This window comes from Lepisosteus platostomus, chromosome 20, assembly GCF_059453375.1.
Source record: "Lepisosteus platostomus isolate fLepPlt1 chromosome 20, fLepPlt1.hap1, whole genome shotgun sequence".
NCBI classification, from domain to species: Eukaryota; Metazoa; Chordata; class Actinopteri; order Semionotiformes; family Lepisosteidae; genus Lepisosteus; species Lepisosteus platostomus.
In genome coordinates, this window is record NC_142630.1 from 5450648 (window position 1) to 5469719 (window position 19072).

Here is a 19072-nt window from a genome sequence, read left to right on the forward strand (position 1 = left end):
GGAATGTTCCTGTTCAGGCGGGCCAATGAAAGTATGTTTAGTTTTCAGAAGTTACCATTAAATGTGATTAGTGTATCCATCAGTGGTTTGTCCCTTCAAAATGAATGAACTGAACCCGATACAAAGTTACTGAAGTGTTTGACTCCATTGAGTGACAAGACGTGCTTCCTCTGATATGGGGCAAGGTGAAGGGTACCAGTATGCCTGAGCCTCAACTGACTGTCTCCAGGTCCTATTCCACTGGCTTTTAATGAGGGAGGTTTTTAAAAGGAAAAACCAAACAAAAAGTAGGTTAGCAATGTTTTTCTCATCTGATTACATTGAATTGGTAACATCTTTTCAGTCTAAACAAAATTTTGCCCTTTTATGCACTTTTTTCCATTCAGCATTTTTAAGTAGTGAAAAAAAGCTTTTGGGATTTTTGTGTTTTAACTAAATGTGGTTTTGATTACTATTAATTCAAAAAACATTTTTATTGAATATTTTACTTTAGCACTCTTGGAATTATGGGAGGAATCGCATTTGAAAGACCTCAAGTTCGTTTCCTTGGTTAGACCCAGATACTGTACATGGATCTGATCTACTAGAGAAGTTTTTAAATTAAGGGATTGAGTATACAGTCTGTGCTTTTTGATTGGGTTCCGTCTTTAAAAGACAATTTCCCGGATGTTAAACTCCAATATACAATTCAACATTATCTATCAAAATAATCCATTTATAACTCACAGCTGAAGTTTTCAGAAATAATTTCAGCAACAGAGATGAATCTCTGTTTTGTTATGGAGCCTTAGTAGTACCTCCTGAAGATGGTTTTCCTTATAGTTAGTTGTGCAGAATATTGTAAAATAGTGTTAAGGAATGCTGCAGTAAAGAATATTAGCCTGTTCCAACTTCTAGAATTCCAAAAGAGTTCTGTTTTTAGATGCATCAATGATACAGTGCACATAAAGCTACAGTTTGTTTTAGGATTTTTAGTATATCCGCCTAAACAATGATTACACCAAACTGGTGTCCACAGGCAGAACAAAGTCACACCCTTAAACACTCATTTATATTATATACCATATAATTTCAATTCATTCCATTGTTCCTTCTATCACCCAGTGTCATCGCCCTTCCTGTAGATGTGCTGAAAATGTGAGGAAACAGGCCTTTCAGGTGCTGCCATTTCACCCAGAAGCAGTCAGTGCTAGAACTGCCCTTCAAATCAGCCTCTATAAATGAGATTACATTACATTTGATTGCAATGTTTACGTTCAGTTTTATTTTGAAAGTCTGGGAAATAGAACTGGGCAAAAACACTTAATACCAGGAAAAAACAACACTTACTTGGTAACAATTCTTAGAAAGGGGCAACAAAATGCCTTTGGAATTGGCAAATTTTTTTTGCTAAAAGAGTGATAAAGTTTGTAATATGCCAATGATTTGTATCTTATCACCTGTTATAATATGATCTGCCCCTTGAACATTCACTTTAGAACGTACTTTCTTGTCTTGCTACAAGCTAGACATTTTATTCTTGAACAAGGACAACCACATGCCAGACTCAATCTCCTGTTTCTTGACAGTGAAAGGTATGTTCTTTTGAGGTTCTTCTATGGTATGTCTTGATTGATGTGGTTTTGAGTTTTGGTTCTCAGTGTTTTTGTAACACTCCTTCATAGTCATAGTTTTTCAACAGATGTTGGCTGTCGTTTCTTTATAAAGTCAGCAGCTAAAAAGTGCTAGTATTACTGTGCAGTGGTTTTCCATTACTATATTATACTAGCTCTGTTAAAGTTTTAAATACTTTTTTAGGGGCCAATCTATCACAGTAGTTAATGGACTTTTTCACTAATAGCTTATCTTCTGTTAAGGGTAAGGTGATAGTACTAGTGTGTACAAGAGCACTGTTGTGAAAAGAAATTCTAAAACTTTTTTGAACAAGGATCTAGAGTCTTGTTGGTTAGAATTAGTGAGGTATGAACTAAATGGTTCGTGCATTTACTTCCACGGGTGGGATTTTACATAGACAAGAAAATGGCTGGAGGAAGAAATACAATAACGCTGCCTCTACTGTTTTGTCAAGGTTTAATTTGAAATGCTTTAGTAAAAAGTAATTTCCTCACAGTCTCCCAGAACTGAAGAGTCCGGACTGAAGCGTCTTCCTGCTCAGTGCCCTGAATTGTGTGCGGTGCTAGACGGTTTTGTGTTGTCAGACCCCCAGCAGGAGACGTGCTGTGGTCTGACATGCAACAGGGCCCTCAGGGGTGCGCCGAGCCCGTCTGTCACGAGGGGGAGTGTGGCTGGGGTGTATCTGGGGCACATGGTCTGAAGTCAACAGCGGGGGCTCAAGAGCAGCCTGGTCTGCTTATCCAGGTCAGCCCCCCCGAAGACATGAAGGGGGTGGGGATAGGACATAGAAGGTAAATTGCACGAGGGCTTTTAGCAAACTCCACTGCTTCTGTCTGTTTTTCAAAACAAAACCGTGGTTTACTTTCTTTTAGTGAGGGAGTATCTGATCTTGTAGTTCAGCTTTGATTCCCTCCTTGTAACTATTCCCAGCATAAGGAGGAAAAGCCACTGCTTAGGAATAACCTGGAATAACAAGCCTGTCCTCGAACAATGGATAAACTTTGATTTTCTTCAAAATAAATTGTTCCAGAACAGATTTTGTGAATTTTAAAAGACAAGACTGCAAAAACCAGGAACTTGCCAGAAAAAGAGGGAGAGAAAGAGTGTCCTGATCAGACACGTTTTAATTTTAAGATTTCAAAATATAACGTCGGTTCGCGTCTCTACATGTGAACTACTTTGTTTTCAAGAATTTTTTTGGATCACATTAATTTTTTTTGAAGGAATGGTTTTAAATAACGTGAAGCTTTGTCCGTCCTATGGAAAGACCTATACTGATGAGACTTTCTGGCCCTGTGAAACGCCTTTGTGGATTCAGTGCAGTTTATACTGTATGGCCCTTGAGGTCAAACAGAAGGGGGGGGACTCAAATCTAGGTCCCTCACTTGCTTTAAGGCAGCCCATGCAGAGTTTTTGTTTGTGGGAAGCCCGAGACGCTTCTGGTTGCTGCGAATTGGCTTCTGTAGCCATCTGCCCTGGCGTCTGAGCTCAGTGAGAGTCGTTTTAATGGAGGCCTTCTGATGGATGGTTTTAGACAGGCCCATGCTACATTGCCTTGTCCTGTCCCTGCCTTCCGATCACAGTGGGCAGGGAGTTTTCTGGAGGCTGAAGAATAGTGTGCCAATTAGAGGGGTTTGAACCTGTCTCGCTGAATCAGTGTTGGGTTATGGAGGGCTTGTGGTCAAAGAAGCTACGACCGTTTTTCCCATGTTGAGTGCATAGCCTGGTGCCAGCTGGCATCCTCATTCACAGAGTATGAACTAATGCAGAGGATTGGTGGTGGGTAGCAGGATGACATCCAAGAGGACTGTGAAGCTTGTTCCTTTGTCATGAATGTTTCAGTATATTAGTCCTGCTGGCATTTGTCCAAAGCACCTTCGTTATGTTGTCTGGCTTAGTAAAAAACAAGTATACAATTTATACAGCTTTCTTTGAGGAATTTGGCAGCGTACATTGCTTAAGGCTCCAGCAATAGTAGGAACCGCCGCTTGCAAAGGTGGTTTGGTTACAAACCTCTGCCTCTTGCATGCAAATTACTGTGATTTAGATTCAAAAGTTTCTGGGAAATTCCCAAGGCCTTGCTGTTCCTTGGTGATGCTGGTTAAAGCAGATGTCGGCAGCTAACTAGACCATGGTACTATCCCCAAAAGCAAACAAAAGTTTCTATGGTACCTGGGAACTAGGAATGAAACCATTGTCTCCATTCATCCATTATTAAACAGTTGCCGATCCCTGGCATCCCAGAAGCAGAAGGCACAGGGTGGATTCTAAAAGTTAAATAGCTTGAAAATGAAGTTTAAGGTCCAAGATGTAATTAAATGGCAGCCGCAAAGGGAATGGATTTAGTATTGAACAACCTTTCAAAACAGTCAATGACTAGCCACCAGTTTTATAGATCTTGACACACAGCTGCAACTGTACAGCAGAAGGCGAACGAGCTGCAGACAAGCTCCAGCAGCTCGCTCGTCTGTCAGTGCTGTTCATCATCTGACGTGTTGCAGCACCGCAGTGCCTCACAGCACTGGACGGGTAGCTCGTCTCCCAGTGATGCCACCCAAGCGTGCAGGAAGGTCCAGGAGTCATGGTTTTGCTGGAAGCCAAGAGGGCGCTGAAGAGAAAGAGCTCATCCCTGTCTCGTGCTGCTGCTTGATTCGCGACAGTCAGCTTGTGACGTGACCCAGGCTCAATCTAGACTCTGACAACAGTACCACGATTCATGGTCCAGTATTTGAAGACTATTTTGAAGCTTGACTTTCAGTCCTTTTCTTATACATCTATATCTTCCTTTAGTAGTTCTGATGCTTTTTTTTTAAAAGCATATAAAAACATTGTGCCCATATCTGTGGTTAATACACCATAGTTACTTGGCTCTCCCTTTCGATTACAGCACACACCTTGTTCTGGCCTGTCAAATCCTTGGCTACCCGGTGACTAAAAGCTGCCAAGGAATCAAGACATTTTTCCCTGTTAATTTCCCAGAAAATTGTGCTGACAGGGTTGTCTGGTGATTTGTCTCAAGCCGTGTTGGAGGGAGTTAAGTGATTGTCGAAGAACAACTAGTTAATTCTTCAGTTCCAACTGGATTATAATCCCCACCATTTATGCCACCCACGTATTTTTGTGGGCAGCTGTTTGCACTAACAAGTTAGCGTTAGTGGTTTCCCATTTTCAGTGATGTTTTCGGGAAGTCTGTGTACCACGATATGGAGTGAATGGAATGGCTTCTGAAAGTGTAATTTGCACAATGAAGTGCTACCTGCAGATGTGTTGCATGGTGCTTGATTTTAGTTTAAAAGCTTGCAAAAGCCATCCAGCCCATCTTACGTGTTTAAAATTAATTTCATTTTCGTGTGTATTATTTCTAAAATTGCAGGTGGTAGGCATTGATGTGCTTTGATGAAAACGTATTAATCAGGAGACAGTATTAATGCTCTCATTGGCATGATATATTTGGTGAAATACCACAGGTGTATTAGGATCTGATTGATTTAGATCAATCGATTTTGGTATTAGTTTCACAACTTCCTAATTTGCTGATACTGAAAAAAGAGTATTGGTTGAAACAAGGTTAGTTGAAGCCATTAAAAATGGCAGACTGTACAGATGCTGTGCAGATGACATAAATTTAGACAAGTGCAAGACACTGTATAAAGGTAACAAAAACTAGGAAAAGAGATTGAACAAACTGTTTATGATTATCTTCTTAGATGTGTCTTTAGATGTTTTAATCTTCTCAACACCATTTTCCTACACTAAAAAGTGTAGAATATTAACTAAAAAACTAACATTTAAGCACCTGGACTTTTCTGAAAACAGCTTTGTATTTTAATATACTTAGAAACAGTACTGATGTTTTACATCAATAGCTAATATTTACACATGCTGTTTTCACTGTGTGTCCATTCAATATATAATTGGACCATACAGTATATGTGCGAATGAGTAAGGGCCCAAACATCATTCTCATTACAGACATTTGTCATGGCATTTGGGTGTTCTGGGAAAAGAGTTTTCTAAAAATGCTAAATAAAAGCACTGCAGCTGACATTTAACTTGAGTAGGTTATGCAATAAAGAAAAACTGCGCTTTGATCAGTTAGTGGAAAATAAACAGGTGATAGTTGACCCTGCAGTTCTTCCTTGACTGACAATGCACTGTTTTAAGAAAGTGAAAGCACAGGTCTTATACGGCTCTCACACTCCTTTCAATTGTGCACTTTACTCAGACTGTAAAACTTGGCACTTGTTTTACAAAATATGATGACATTTGCCAAGTATCATTAACATGTCCTGGAAGGCAATCCAGCAGAAAAAATCATGTTGTTTCAAATGCTCAATTTCTCAGTCTGAAATAAAGGTTTGGATGGTTATTTTCTCTGCTGTAAGCATACATCAGTTTTCATTTTTATCAAGTTGAAGTTGTCATAAAGCAGTTGAGTATACAGTCTGTACGTGTGTGTGTGTATATATATTGATCTCTTCACTAGCGCATTAGATGCATGTAATGATGATCCTTTTCTAATTCTGTTAAGTTTTCTCAACAAAAAAAATCATATGGCACACTAGGAGGAAATTGCTTGCAATTATTAAGGAAACGACTGGATGAGGTGCTTGAAGTAATAAGCTGCATGTAACTAAATAAGTTCACTCCTCTTCCCCTGCACTGCTGCTTTTTCAGCCTGAATATTCTTATGTTCTTAGTGTTGCATAAGACTCTGAACTCCACTGGTAAACCGAAACCAGTGGAGTTCAGAAACCTCTGCAAATCTTGTGTACGGCCCACCTTCATCTCCTCCTTTTGATGGAAGATATTTTCACAAAGTTTTACTCAAGTATTGAAGAGGGTATATACTTTTCAAATCTTTACATCTTTGTACTAAACCCACCCCAGTGGCCTATGATTACAGAATGTATGAAGTTTCCTTTAAGGAAAGGAAGTAACCTTGATACCCTTCTGCAAAATTGTTTCATTGAAATTGCATGGCCAGTGCTGTGGATTGGTGCTGATATGTCAGCATGAAGAGTTCTTGCTGTGAAAAGCTGGGAAAGCAGGGAGAATCATCCGGAGGTCCTCAAGTCCGTGATCTAATGTGTGAAGAGTGGTTCTGCATGGTACCCAGATGATTGCTTTTTTTAAAGCATACCATTTCTGTGGGCTGCGAATGCTGCAAGTGTTGGATAAAAGCATATGTGAACGCAAGGATATACAAAGGATGTTAAGCAACATTGGTTAAACAGGGCTTATGAGGAGGTTCTGGTCCAAACGTACCTCGCCTACTGATTCACACTTAAAGTGTTAAAGTGCCTCCTAATCTGTCTTTTGATAAATACAAGACTGGAGTTCTGTTTAATGTGACCATGCAGCTGCCGTAGTTTCTGCATAGTTTTCTTATGGGATCCACAGTTTCCTCTGGTTAGAAGGAATGGATCATACCGGACGGACAGATACCAGTTGTGTGGTGTTGGTACTGGCGCTGGTCCGTTCTTGACAAACGTCACATCTCATAAGAACCGTGCGGCTGTTTTGAGAGCTTAAAGGAAACGCTCCTCCCTGCCTTGCGTGCCTGCGATGGGGACGCGTTGGTGTAGTAAACTGCGAGCGGTTTTCTTCGGAGCCTGTCAGGCTCTCGTCCCATGAGATCTTGCCTCGCTGCCCACACGCTTGGTGTGGTGGAGTGCAGTTTAAATGAGCATGCTGTGTTCCAGTGTTCGGTGGTTTCAGTTATTCAGGCCTGCTTTTCTGCTTTTTTATTAAATGATATTATAAACTACCATTATTCCGCACATTTTTGTCCCCTTCGGTTCCACTTGCTCTCTGGCTTTCTTTCAGTATCCACTTCAGAGCAGCCCAGAATCTGAACGGCCAAACCAGTCTAATGATCACTGGACCCGGCAAGATTAACTTCAGAAGTGTTATTTTGGCAAGATGAACACTTTCCTGGAAATGTTTTTACAAAAAAAAAACAGTGAAATGAAAAGCATAAACATCTTTGCAAGATGGGGCTAGTGGTTTTCATTTGTGATTAGGTTTACTGGATCTCCAGGCTGGAAAAAAATGGCCTATGTACACATTCCACTTCTTCAAAGGGACACACTAATATACTGTACTTACTGCTATTGACTGAAAGAACTAAACTAGAAACTGGTAGTGTCCTACTTTCAGTAAGACTTCTCCTCCTCTGGAATTATGGTCCATTAATCCCTCTTTCCCAGTATCATTTTCATCTCCCCTGTCTCTGCCCTTAAAGCATTCCCTGCTGCACCGGACATGTGGATTTCTGGGTGACTGTACTCATCCCCTGGTTGTTGTCGGCATAAGGCAAGCTGGTCCAAGCCCAGGAAAGCAGCACTTCCTTTGCATAACTGCAGTTGTATCATTTTACACCTGTGTTAACACCCTGTTAGTCTGTATCTCCGTTCCTGCAGTTGGGTGTTTTGCAGTATTGCATTTAAAACATATCACAGGCTAGCAGGTTTTGGACAGAGGAGTTTATGTATGTATGTATGAGTTTGACAGTACGTACAGACTAAAAACATTTTAGAGCAATAAATGCGATAGCCAAGTCAAAAGTGCAGAGTGTGGAGATGCACTGGATTCTGACCCGTAGCTCAAAATCTCAGGTCCCAGAGTTGATTATAGGTGTTGGTCGCACACTTATTTTGTCAATGAAAAACTAGATGGAACATCAAAATAAAGACCTTAAATGAGAGATCTACATGTGAGACATTGTATGTGTGCATGCCAAATGTTTTCCTGTGTGCTTCAAGAAGTCTTTGAGTATTGAAGCTCATAAAATTTGCTCCACTTTGTCCATCTCTAGCTTGCCACTACCATCACTAAAACCTTGATCTCAAATATCACTTGAGTTGAATTCTTGTTAAACTGTGTCCTAGGTTCTGTCGACAATTTGAAATTTTGTGGCAAAAGGTACAGTGCATGTTTTCTTTAAAGATAAAATTGCACCCAATGAGCAACACATTGAGTTTCTTACAAGCTGCATTACCAAACATGGAAAAATAACTTATTTGTTCCAAAGGATTATCACATATTTAGAAAGAATAGGACCATTCTAATTGATGAGAGTATCAGATATCTAATTGCCAGGGCCTCATCCAGTTGCTCGGTAAGCCTGTATTTTAAGATTGTGAGGAGCTGCTGTGCACTATTGACCCTAAGGTTTCAGTCACCCATTGTCAGATTGAGACCATTCACCTACATGCATGCATGCAGTCATTCCTCAGGGCTCGCACTGGGGTCCCGCTCGGTGGGGTGGACAGGATGGGGGCATTGCTTTGACACTAGTTTAATTGTAAATTTCATTAACACTCATGTGACTAAACAAAGCTGTAGTGTAAAACCTTAGTTGAAAGCTTGCAGGCAGATGCTGACAAACGTTAATAGTATGTTTGCACAGCTAATGTTAAAACAGCTAAACTCCCCACCACATGTTGGAGACTGTACATTTCCCATTTGTATGAGTTGGAGAGGAGTGTTTTAAATGATTTATCAAAAAATAATTTTCATTTTTTGTTATTTCACAGGGAAAAAGTCTTAATTGAGTGTTTAAACCAGTGCACGCCCTTCCCTAGTAGCTCAACCGTTTTCTGTAGACTGTTCTGGTTAGGTCCACAACCTCATTACATCCTGATCTGGTTGGTACAAGGGAATGAATGAGAGTTGTGTAGCAAAAATCAAAACGCTACTCACAATGATTTTGCAAAATTACTAGCTGGTGCTCTTCCCACTGGACCAGGCATTCCAGTGCAGCGTCCAAGCACCAGGACAGGAAATGCTATGTGTTTTGAGACAACGTCTTTTGGGTAAGAGGTTAAACTCAAGATCTTGACTTCTTGCTTTTGAAGATCCCGTTACTGTGTTTGGGGGAGGGAGGGAAGAGTAGAAGCAGTGTGGCCTTTTCAGTCTGGCCTAACTCCCATTTCTATTGTCAGGGTTTAGCGGTAACTCTTCCACGGGACCTGCTGCATAGTTGGGCCTCTGTTTTGAAATGGTTGCCCCTTGGTACCCCGGAAGGGAGCTGTGCTGTAGTCCTGGGTTAAACGACCACCTCCAGGCTGTGATGAGAGGTGATCTAGAAGTCCGGACCTAGCAGCCAGATGAATGTACCAAGTGCTCTTCTCTTTCCCTTCTCCCTCAGTGGTGCGGACGATCTGCTGCCCATCCTGTCCTATGTGGCTCTGCGGAGCGAACTACCCCAGCTGGTATCGGAATGCGCTGCACTGGAGGAGTTCATCCACGAGGGGTATGTGTCCTCTGCTGCGTGCTGTCTCTTCCCTGTTGATGGCGTGCTAGGTTTGCATTTATTGACATGCGAACAATGGAGGTTTCAAATGAGAGACCGCCATTTGGATCCTCTGACTTTGTTTGGTTGCTGGTACTGTACCTCGGTGATCCAAGAGTTTCGTTATAAAACTTTTTTTAAGTATCTCAGTCAACACCCACTTGGTTAGGATATTTTTTCCCGAACTCCTACAATTCTTTGTTAGAACAGTAACAAGGAGAGGAGGTAAGTTGTTCCATCTAGCTCGTTTGGTTGTTAATGGATCCAGGGTACTCGCCTGATCCAGGGAACTCATCCAGATGTTTCTGAAAGAAGCCAGAGTGTCTGCTTCAACAACATGGCTGGGTGGATTGTTCCACCCTCTTGCAGTTGTCTGCGTAAGGGAATTTCACCTGCTGTTCTCTAGTTTCAGGGTATTTCCACATCCACTAAGCTGATTTGTCGAAGTGTGTGAGGATTTTGAATACTTGTTAAGCCTCGTCTTAATCTTCTGTTCAAGGTTAAAAAGCCACGGTTCCTTCAGCCTGTCTCATGCATTGGAAGTGTTATACGTTTCCTCATTTTATATGTCTGTGATGTACAGTCTTCTGGAAAATGTTTGAGAAGCATGACCCGAATGTGTAATTCCAATTCTTTGTGACATAATGTAGATCATTTTATATGTAGCTTTGATGGGATAAATCATGACAATATATCCACTATTTCCTGCTAAAGCCTTTTAAATTCAGATAGCAGGATGAGATTTATGTTCGGTTTAGGCAGAGCAGATTCAATGGGTGTGTCTACACAACACTTTTATTAAATTGTCAGTAACACAATTTCATTTCACATTGTGGTTAGCATAGAAAAAAACCTTGATGTATTTTTTTCCCATATTTTAACATCATTTTAGCCTAGTTAAGAGCTATAAATGTTACTATATATAATGAAAATTTGAGTTCTGCTACATTTCCATGTGCTTTCTTGGTTTCAACAGTAGATGGATCAGAGAACTGTCTGACTGCCTCGTCTTTAAGAAAAGTTCACCAGATGCCAGTTAAAAACTTCGCAAATCAAGGTTGTGGCATAAAACATCACACCTTGTTTCAGCTGTTTAAGAAAGGGAGTCTCTTTTTCCATCTGGCATGTACAGAAAAGCTGTCAGGACAGGGAATTTAAGCTTCAAAAAGAAAATTATGTAGCCGCTAGTGTCTTGTTTCAGGTAATACACTCTAAACATAAGCTTTAGATGGTGACTTTTTTAAAGCCATGTCACCAAGCATGACATTTGACGACAGCCTCAGGGCATAGCTTTCTTTGGAGAGGGAAAGCATGTTTGTTAGTCCTAGGTTTGAGTGCTTTGTCACTGCAGCAAGAGCCCCCTAGCTTGAACAGAGGAGCTGGAGCAGTTTGCGTGCCAGGAAATGACAAGGTGGGTGAGGCTGGTGCAGAGAGAGGGGGGTGGCCATGGCACAGGGCGCAGGCTACCATCTGGAGTGCAGTCCTCCAGACGCCCCAGCCTGAACCCACAAGACCCCTGGTGCAAAAACGCGCCCAAGAGCCAGAGTCGGGCGGGACGAGTACATGCGCAAACTCCATCTCCAGCAGCCAAGGAAGAGGCTTAAGGGGAGGAAGCTCTTTCCAACAGCTTTGGCAGACTGCAGCCTCTTCTCGTGTCTTGAACTAATTAGCTGGAGGTCACTCAGAGTTAACAGCAGTTTTTAATTCAGAGTCTCGCAGTCTGCTGTCACGATACCCTCAGCTTTTCTTTTCTGTTTTCTCGGAGGGCTCTGGAGAGGAGTTTGTGCTGGCATCCCCTGTCTTGTCACACGATATAACCCGTTTGGTTTTTATTGCATTCTGCACATTTGAATAATCTAAAGGCTATTTTGTGACTTAAATTGATTTTTTCTTTTGAAATTGTTCTGGGAGAAAGTAGATCTTTTTTTTTTTAAGAACAAAATAAAATTCAGTCACCATTGTTATAGCACCATTCACTGGATTTCACCGAATGTGGTTGGTACAGTTTAGATAAAGCATGTCTATTGTATTAAGTCCACACGTGATTCCCTAAAGAATGTTCAACAGCAGGTCTTTCAAAAGGATAAACAAGCAAAACATTCAACGACTGCTCTGAGAAAACTGCTGATGTCTTCTGACAAACGTTTGTCTGCTCTAATTTTTACATGCACCGGTTTGTATGGCCAGTTATTAAATTCTGTCTGGGTGCACCCCGACTCTGATCTACCAGATTACATGGAGTGGTACACCGAAGTAGGAACCGTGGAAACAAAGTTTTGGTTGGAGGTGGAGCCCATGACCACTGGTGCCACTCAGTTCTGGTAGTGCTGGGTTAGTGAGGAGTTGCTGTGGCACCCCAGGCCATGGGATTTCATGCTGAGGTCTTGCAAAATCCTGGCGCACTCTTGAACACCTCCTGCAGCTTGGAGATCTGGGTTTGTCACATGTGGCCAGCTGTGTCCAGGACTCTAAACTGTCCCTCGCGTGATTTGAAAAGTGCAGGGGAAAATATATAACAAAACGCTTAGTAATGATCTGTTTAAGGAAAGTTGAGGCATATTTAATTCACCTGATACTGAAAATGAAAGTAATCAAATTATTTTCAAAGGTGTTAATGCCCCAGGGATATTTGGGAAGCATTTGGAAGAATGAAGTAGATCAGGAATCTAACTTGATATCTGATGCATCTGTGTGCAAGATGATTGCTCTGTGGCCTGTGTGTGCATTGCCTTATTTCCACAGGAGTTTGGCTTTGGATTAACAGCTTGCTGACATGCAAGATTTTAATACAGTATTGAGTAAGTTTGCTGAAACATTTTTGAGTGGTTTTGTCTCCTTCTTGGTCTTGGTAGCAGAAACCCAAACATGGTTTGATAAGTATTTCAGCACTTGGTTGCAATTATTTTTATTTAAATTGTTGTGCTTTTGATTTTTTTTTGTTATATAATGAACCACTTTTCTTCCCTTTTTGGTTATAAGGGTGGTTACATATATGAGAACAGTGTGCTCCAAATTGGTTTAGTTAAGACGTCTGTATTTTGCTTTTCATCATAATTCTCTCTGTTTTGGATGTGCTTGTGACTTTCTTCAAACAGTGCTAGCAACACAGACTTCCCCTGTAGGAAGGCTTCATTGTATACACTCCATTTTTTCCATTTCCATTTTCTTACTGGCCGAGACCCTATGAGAGTGCATAATATCAAAGTCCTGGTTTCAATAAACATTGAAGCATTGATACCGTTTCCTTTATCTGTGATGTTGACTTCAGTGTTGGGCTTCTTTGTGCAACATTCAGAAATCCAAAGAAACCTTGAAAGCTAAGGTGAAATTTAACTTCACTTTACGCAGTTGGTCAAACTATCTCTCTGGGACTGGGCTAGGTAAAGTTGACTTAAGGTGTCATTAGGTGTCATTTCATTACCTAATGAAAAGGAGCACTGAGGCTGGCTGGTCACTTATAGGCAAGGAGCATCTGAGTTCTCCGGTGGACACAAGTTGTAACTATAATGCAAAAAGTTGCAGTTCTTTTTTTCTGAGTTCTTTTGGTTTTGTGTTGGTCTGTAGTGAAACATTGTCATATTGCTAACAATAATAGGGTTTGCTAATTCAGGGTGCATTTCACTATAAGATCAATTTTGAAAATTAATTGTGCTGTAAATCAGTAGTAGTGACACTCTAAAGCTAGCTCCTGTTCCTAATTCTACTTTGTTTTGTCCTTTTTCCTATTTTGTGTTCTGTAGTGTAGGTCAAGTTTTCTCAAAACCATTTGGATTGACAGCAGCAATGTAGGGTACTGGGTAGAGCTCTGAACTCATGACAGGAAAGCTGTGTGGTCGAGGCCTCCGTGCAGACACTGCTGTTGTGTTATTGAGTAAGATCCTTCACACCAGTTCCTCCAGTCTACCCAAATGTATGTCTCCATTGCTAGGGGTTTCCCTACGTTGGACCAGCATCCCATCAAGGGGACACGCCATACTCTTAGCACACATAATGCTACAGAATCTAGGATAAACATTTGGATGACGTTAGTATGAAAACTCTGTATGAAAATTTCTATAGCACTTTACCATTGCAATACATCCACCTAGAATAAACAGTGACAAAACACTTGTGAACTCTGCTGCCACTCTCCCTCTGTTTGTTCTCTAGGTATCTGATTGGAGAAGAAGGCTACTGTCTAACCTCCATGCAGAGCGCTCTGTCCTATGTGCAGTCATTACACCGGGGAGCTTTGCTGAAACAGGCTGCGTGATCCTCCAGCAGGTACATGTGGAAAACAAGACCATGACTTAGTTGCATGGTCAGACGTTTACAGGTATTTTTGTGGTGTACAGTATGTGACTGAAACATAATGGATTTGAGTTTTCAAAAGGTACTTAAGATTAGTTTTAATATTCTAAATATAGAAAAAACTCTGCTGTATCTAAGCTTAAAATGTAGGCTTGTAAGCATATCTTAAGTGTCCTGTAGGTTTTAAACGGAATAAAGAATTCATACCGTTACCTAAAGGCTTGGCAGGTGGACAGTTATCAGGTTTTTAAGCTTTTAACTTTTTAGATTAAACAGTGTAGAAGTGGTCTGTTATGTTTTGTATTCTCCTAAAGATTTGATCATGATCTGTCCTCTAATGCATGTCAATCTTCTGGGGGAAATTGAAATGTACAGTATAAATGCATGGGTATTTATACAAGAGCCATAGAATGACAATGCAATTGACACAGTTGACCAGCTGTGAATATGCTTTCATTCTGCGTCAACATTTTATTGATTATGCAATTCCCCCTGTTTTCAAGATGCAGGATTGAGAATTAAATGAGGGAAATGGTGTGAAAATTGAATTTGTTCCATAAAATAATTATCTGGAGGTTTCCTGGCCAGGGAGAGTGATGGAAGTCTGTCATTAGCTTCTAGCACTGAGAATATATTTTTCCTACTGCGGGATTCCTCATATTCTGGATAATGTGTTGATAATGTGTCTTTTGACACTTTTGAATTGTATTTTGTAGATGCTATGACATGCATATAGCTTTTTTCCTATAACTCAATAATTTGATCATTCTCTTGTGTACGTTGTAGGCCTTGCAGTTGGAAATATACCCAGGCAGAGTGAAAGAGGCTGGGCCAGTGAGGATTTTCATTGGTATGGACACTCAACATAAATGGGCCCTGCGGATCCACCATATATATGCTGACATAAACCCAGCAACAAGCATAATGGAGGCCATGAATCTGGCCTTTCCTTCCGGTTAATGAGATCTCATTTTATGCAGGGTTTCCACAAAACCCATTTGAATTATTTTGAAAACCGTGTCCAAAGCTTTCATGGAAGTAGGTAATTCTGGTGACTGACAAATCATATCTTGTGTAAATACTGTTGACTTAAGAGTTCCTGTTGGAAAGTGACATCTCTCACTTAACAGGACCTTGGTTTCTGAGAATGTTTCAAGATCTTTTAAGTGCGTAAGTTTAAAGTCTAAAGAACAGTCTTGGCTCCTCTTTTCTGAGCCTCCGTTTGGTGTCCTGGAAGAGCAACAGGTCTGACAGGCTTCCTTTGCTTTTTCCTCGACTCTCCTGTATTTGCGTTTTGTACAGCTTGTATTGCTTTGTGCGCATTAGTGTGAATGTAAAATGTGTAGCCTAATCCAGTCACTCAGGCTATTGAAAAAGGAGCATCATATGATCGTAGTGCATTGCGAATTGCAATCTATACTTCTGTACAACCATGGGCACTTTTTCCCCAAGGGCAGGTAACCTGTTTCTCAAAGACCACTAGTATCATATGTATCCATTCCCTCATCCTCACTCCAGAAAATGTGCCAGAGAAATCTGAAGATCAATATGTTCAAATAAAAGCTAAAATCAATTGCCTATCGATCATATGAAGTACTCCTAAATATTTGTAGTTTACATGCTTGGATTTTATAAAGTTCTATTTACAGTTTGAGAGTTTTTTTTAAAAAACATTGTTTCTCTATTTATGTAAGCTATGTTATTATTTAAAACAGTCAGTTGAAGAACATGTATTGTTACATGTGAATGTACAGCCAATATTTTGCTACGAGGTGTGGCCACTTGTCTAAAATGCTGTCGTTTTAGGTTGCACATAAACTTTTTTTTTTTTGTTGATATTGGAAGACCTTTTGTCACGTGAGAAACCAAGAAAGAAAGCAGACACCCCGAGGGACCTAAAAACATTTTGTATAACAAACTCTGGTTCAACAAAGGAAGCATGTTGCAGTTTTCTGTAAAACTTCTAGATGCGATTTGTAATACGTGTCCGGGACTAGCCCTCAGTCACAGACTCAAGGGGTTGAGTGGGGGATAAAGTGGTTCCCATTGGCATTTACCTAGACTTTGCTATGGGTTCTCTAGGGACATTTTTCCATCATGTCTTGAGGGGAAACCCAGAGCTTTTGCATCATTCATGTTCCCCTTTGTTGTTGTTGAGAATTTGTAAAGGAAAATTAGGGTCTGTGCAGGGCATGATTAGGTATTTCATTTTTTAACTTAAACCACTACATAAATTCCCCCTTCTGCTAACAAAATGGTGGCCTTTTTGGGATGTTTTTTTTTTATTTTGGACTCTTAGCTTTAATGCTGCTCAAAAGAGGGAATGGTTCATTTTTTAAGTACTACTACTACTTGATAGAAAATGTATATAATTTTGTATGTATTGACATTTACAGAACTAGACTGCTGTTTCACCTCAGCTCTACAAATTTTGCTGTGATGCACAGCAAATTGAAAGAGCTTGCTGCAATGCCTACTTTTTTAGCCCTTTAAACAATGTTGACTATTTTGAGAAGATGCCATGAAAAACTTAGAAATAATGTTTCTTCGGGACATGAAAAAAGGTTACATGCTACTTTTACCAAAATTCTCCTTGTAAGACAGTAATGTTCTGTCCTAAAATGTTTTAACACATTTTAGTTTGTTCCAGTCATGATGTGGGGGGGACAAAATATTTACAGCAGTGATGACCAAATATAAAAAGAGTAGGAATTCTGCATGAAGTACTTTAAGCATGAATGGCTTCTTTCTTTTTTTCTGCTGGAGGCTTTATCTAAACTGAGCTCTGAGCAATAGTGGCCCAATAGCTCTGGTATAAATATTAGACTGCTTCTGTGTGGTTCAGGATCGTGTAAAAGGCCAACCTATACCAGATGCATGTCTCTGCTCCATGTTGTGTTTTGTCTGCATGTTGAGGTCACTTATTTTAATGTGGCAGGGCTCTGTTGTGTGTGCCGGTTGCTGCTAAGAGTAACCCTCAAGTGTCATCTTCCACAGCAATGGCTAAGCAGGGCCTGCTTATACCCTGAGGAAATAAGTTACAGGAAGCCTCAATTGGGATTCAAATGAGAAGCACATTACAGTAACCTCAGCTGTAGGATTATTAAATCTGAATGACTGCAGACGCCTCCACCACAGTTCATACGTGGCTCATATGGGATCCATTGTGAAAATCTGCTGCCTTGCAGCTTAGGCAGATTGTATGCAGTTTTACCTAAATATTTTGCGTGAGGGTGAGCATCTGCTTGTTTCTGGAGTACCGTTACTCTATCTCTGTAGCAGAGCTGTTTAGGTGGGAGGGACAGGATCATACTTCTGAATGACTGATCAAAAAGGTGTGGTGCAGAATTAATATTTGCCCCTCCACCATATCCTTGCTGCCTGTGAAATTTGGGAAGTTTTAGGAAACTTTTTGATGCAATTACAAAGGCTTCACTTTTGAGTTTTTTTTTAAACATAACCAGAAAAATTAGATTGCATGGGCTTTGCACGAGGCCAGGCCACGCATTTTAATAGTACTGTGATGTGTTTCGTCCCTTGTGGTGCATTCCTGTGTTGTCATCTCTTGTTACACAGGCAGGGTGAAATGTGACAAAAAGCAGACATTAAAATATAGGATACTGCTAGCAGTATGGCAACACTCACTTAAACCAACGACTGCTTTTTGTTTTTTCAGTTACACTTTTCATATCTTTTACAAACTCAGACATGCATAGTTGCATTAAGATGTCGCTTATCACAGGTTTCTTTCATTACATAGCTATTGCATGACACAATTTGCCCATGTCTCATTGGCCATTGGTACAGTTTTTAATGCTTTTTGTAGTTCAGTCTTAAAATTGATTAAAGGGCCAAAAAGGTAGAAAAACTGATTTGAGATCCACTTTGTGAAGACAAGGAATTTGTGTAATTTTGCTTTGGGTGTATAATCTGACCATAAAGCAGGTCTGCGTGTTGGAAATGAAGCATCGCTTTTAAGCAGCGCAGCCTGAACCTGTGGTTGAAGAGTGCTGAACCAAGTATTCATATTAAGAGAAAACACTGGCGTTAGCTTTTTAATCCTTTTTGTGTTTACTTAAATGTATAAATACTGTACTGAAATTGATGAACTGTGAATTTTGAATGTCAACTGTACACTGAATGCATAGCTACAAGAGTTTGTAAATGTTTTAGTATTATTCAAATTGCTTCTGCTCTACAGTGACGAAAGTGGAATATCAGATCTTTTATCTACAATAAAGTTACACAGATACTGGACCTTCCTTTGTCTTTGCTCCCAATTTCATGTTCCTGGTGCCTGAATTAGCATAATACAGGTTACATATGAGAGGAGGCCATTTAGCTGGTTTGGTAGTTAGTAGCTAATTGATTTGAGAATGTCATCCAACCACTTGGCTTGGCAGTGTGTTCCAGACACCCACAACCTTCTGGGTAAAGTGTTTGCATTCTTGGTTTTAAATGCATTTCCGCATACAGTAGTTTTCACTCTAGTTCTTGTTTCACTGTTGATGAAAGGCAGCCAGCAACATGGCATTGCTGATCTGTCTCTCCCAATGAACTGTGGTGCTGCCTTCTGTTTTTATAACCGCTGCCACAGAAGACATCCTGTCTTGTCTAGTGCTCAAAATCTTAATGCTGTCCAGAATCCCAGTCAAAAACAAATCCTTTATTTCCTGGCCAAGCAGCATGACCTCCATTGGATTTCATAGCAAATGTTCCTCTGAATATGAAGCGAGTCACTAGATGGGTTGGGTTTTCTTCTACAGACTCCTCTATCGGCAACAAGCAATTGACAACCGAGTACCACAAACTCCACCAGTCATACACACAGCACAGGGTGAACTGGACTGCAGTGTTTTGAAAGGAGTT

At 40.5% G+C, this 19072-nt stretch overlaps 1 protein-coding gene across 1 annotated transcript in view; it reads left to right on the top strand.

Moving 5' to 3' along the window:
* The window catches only part of vps9d1 (VPS9 domain containing 1), a 39440-nt gene extending 20980 nt beyond the window's left edge, over positions 1-18460 (top strand). The window contains exons 14-16 of the mRNA XM_088614255.1: positions 9770-9874; positions 14063-14176; positions 14990-18460. Coding sequence (XP_088470381.1) covers positions 9770-9874; positions 14063-14165 — 208 coding nt within the window. The 3' untranslated portion in view covers positions 14166-14176; positions 14990-18460. The remainder of the gene's footprint in view (positions 1-9769; positions 9875-14062; positions 14177-14989) is intronic.
* Positions 18461-19072: the final 612 nt, after the last annotated feature.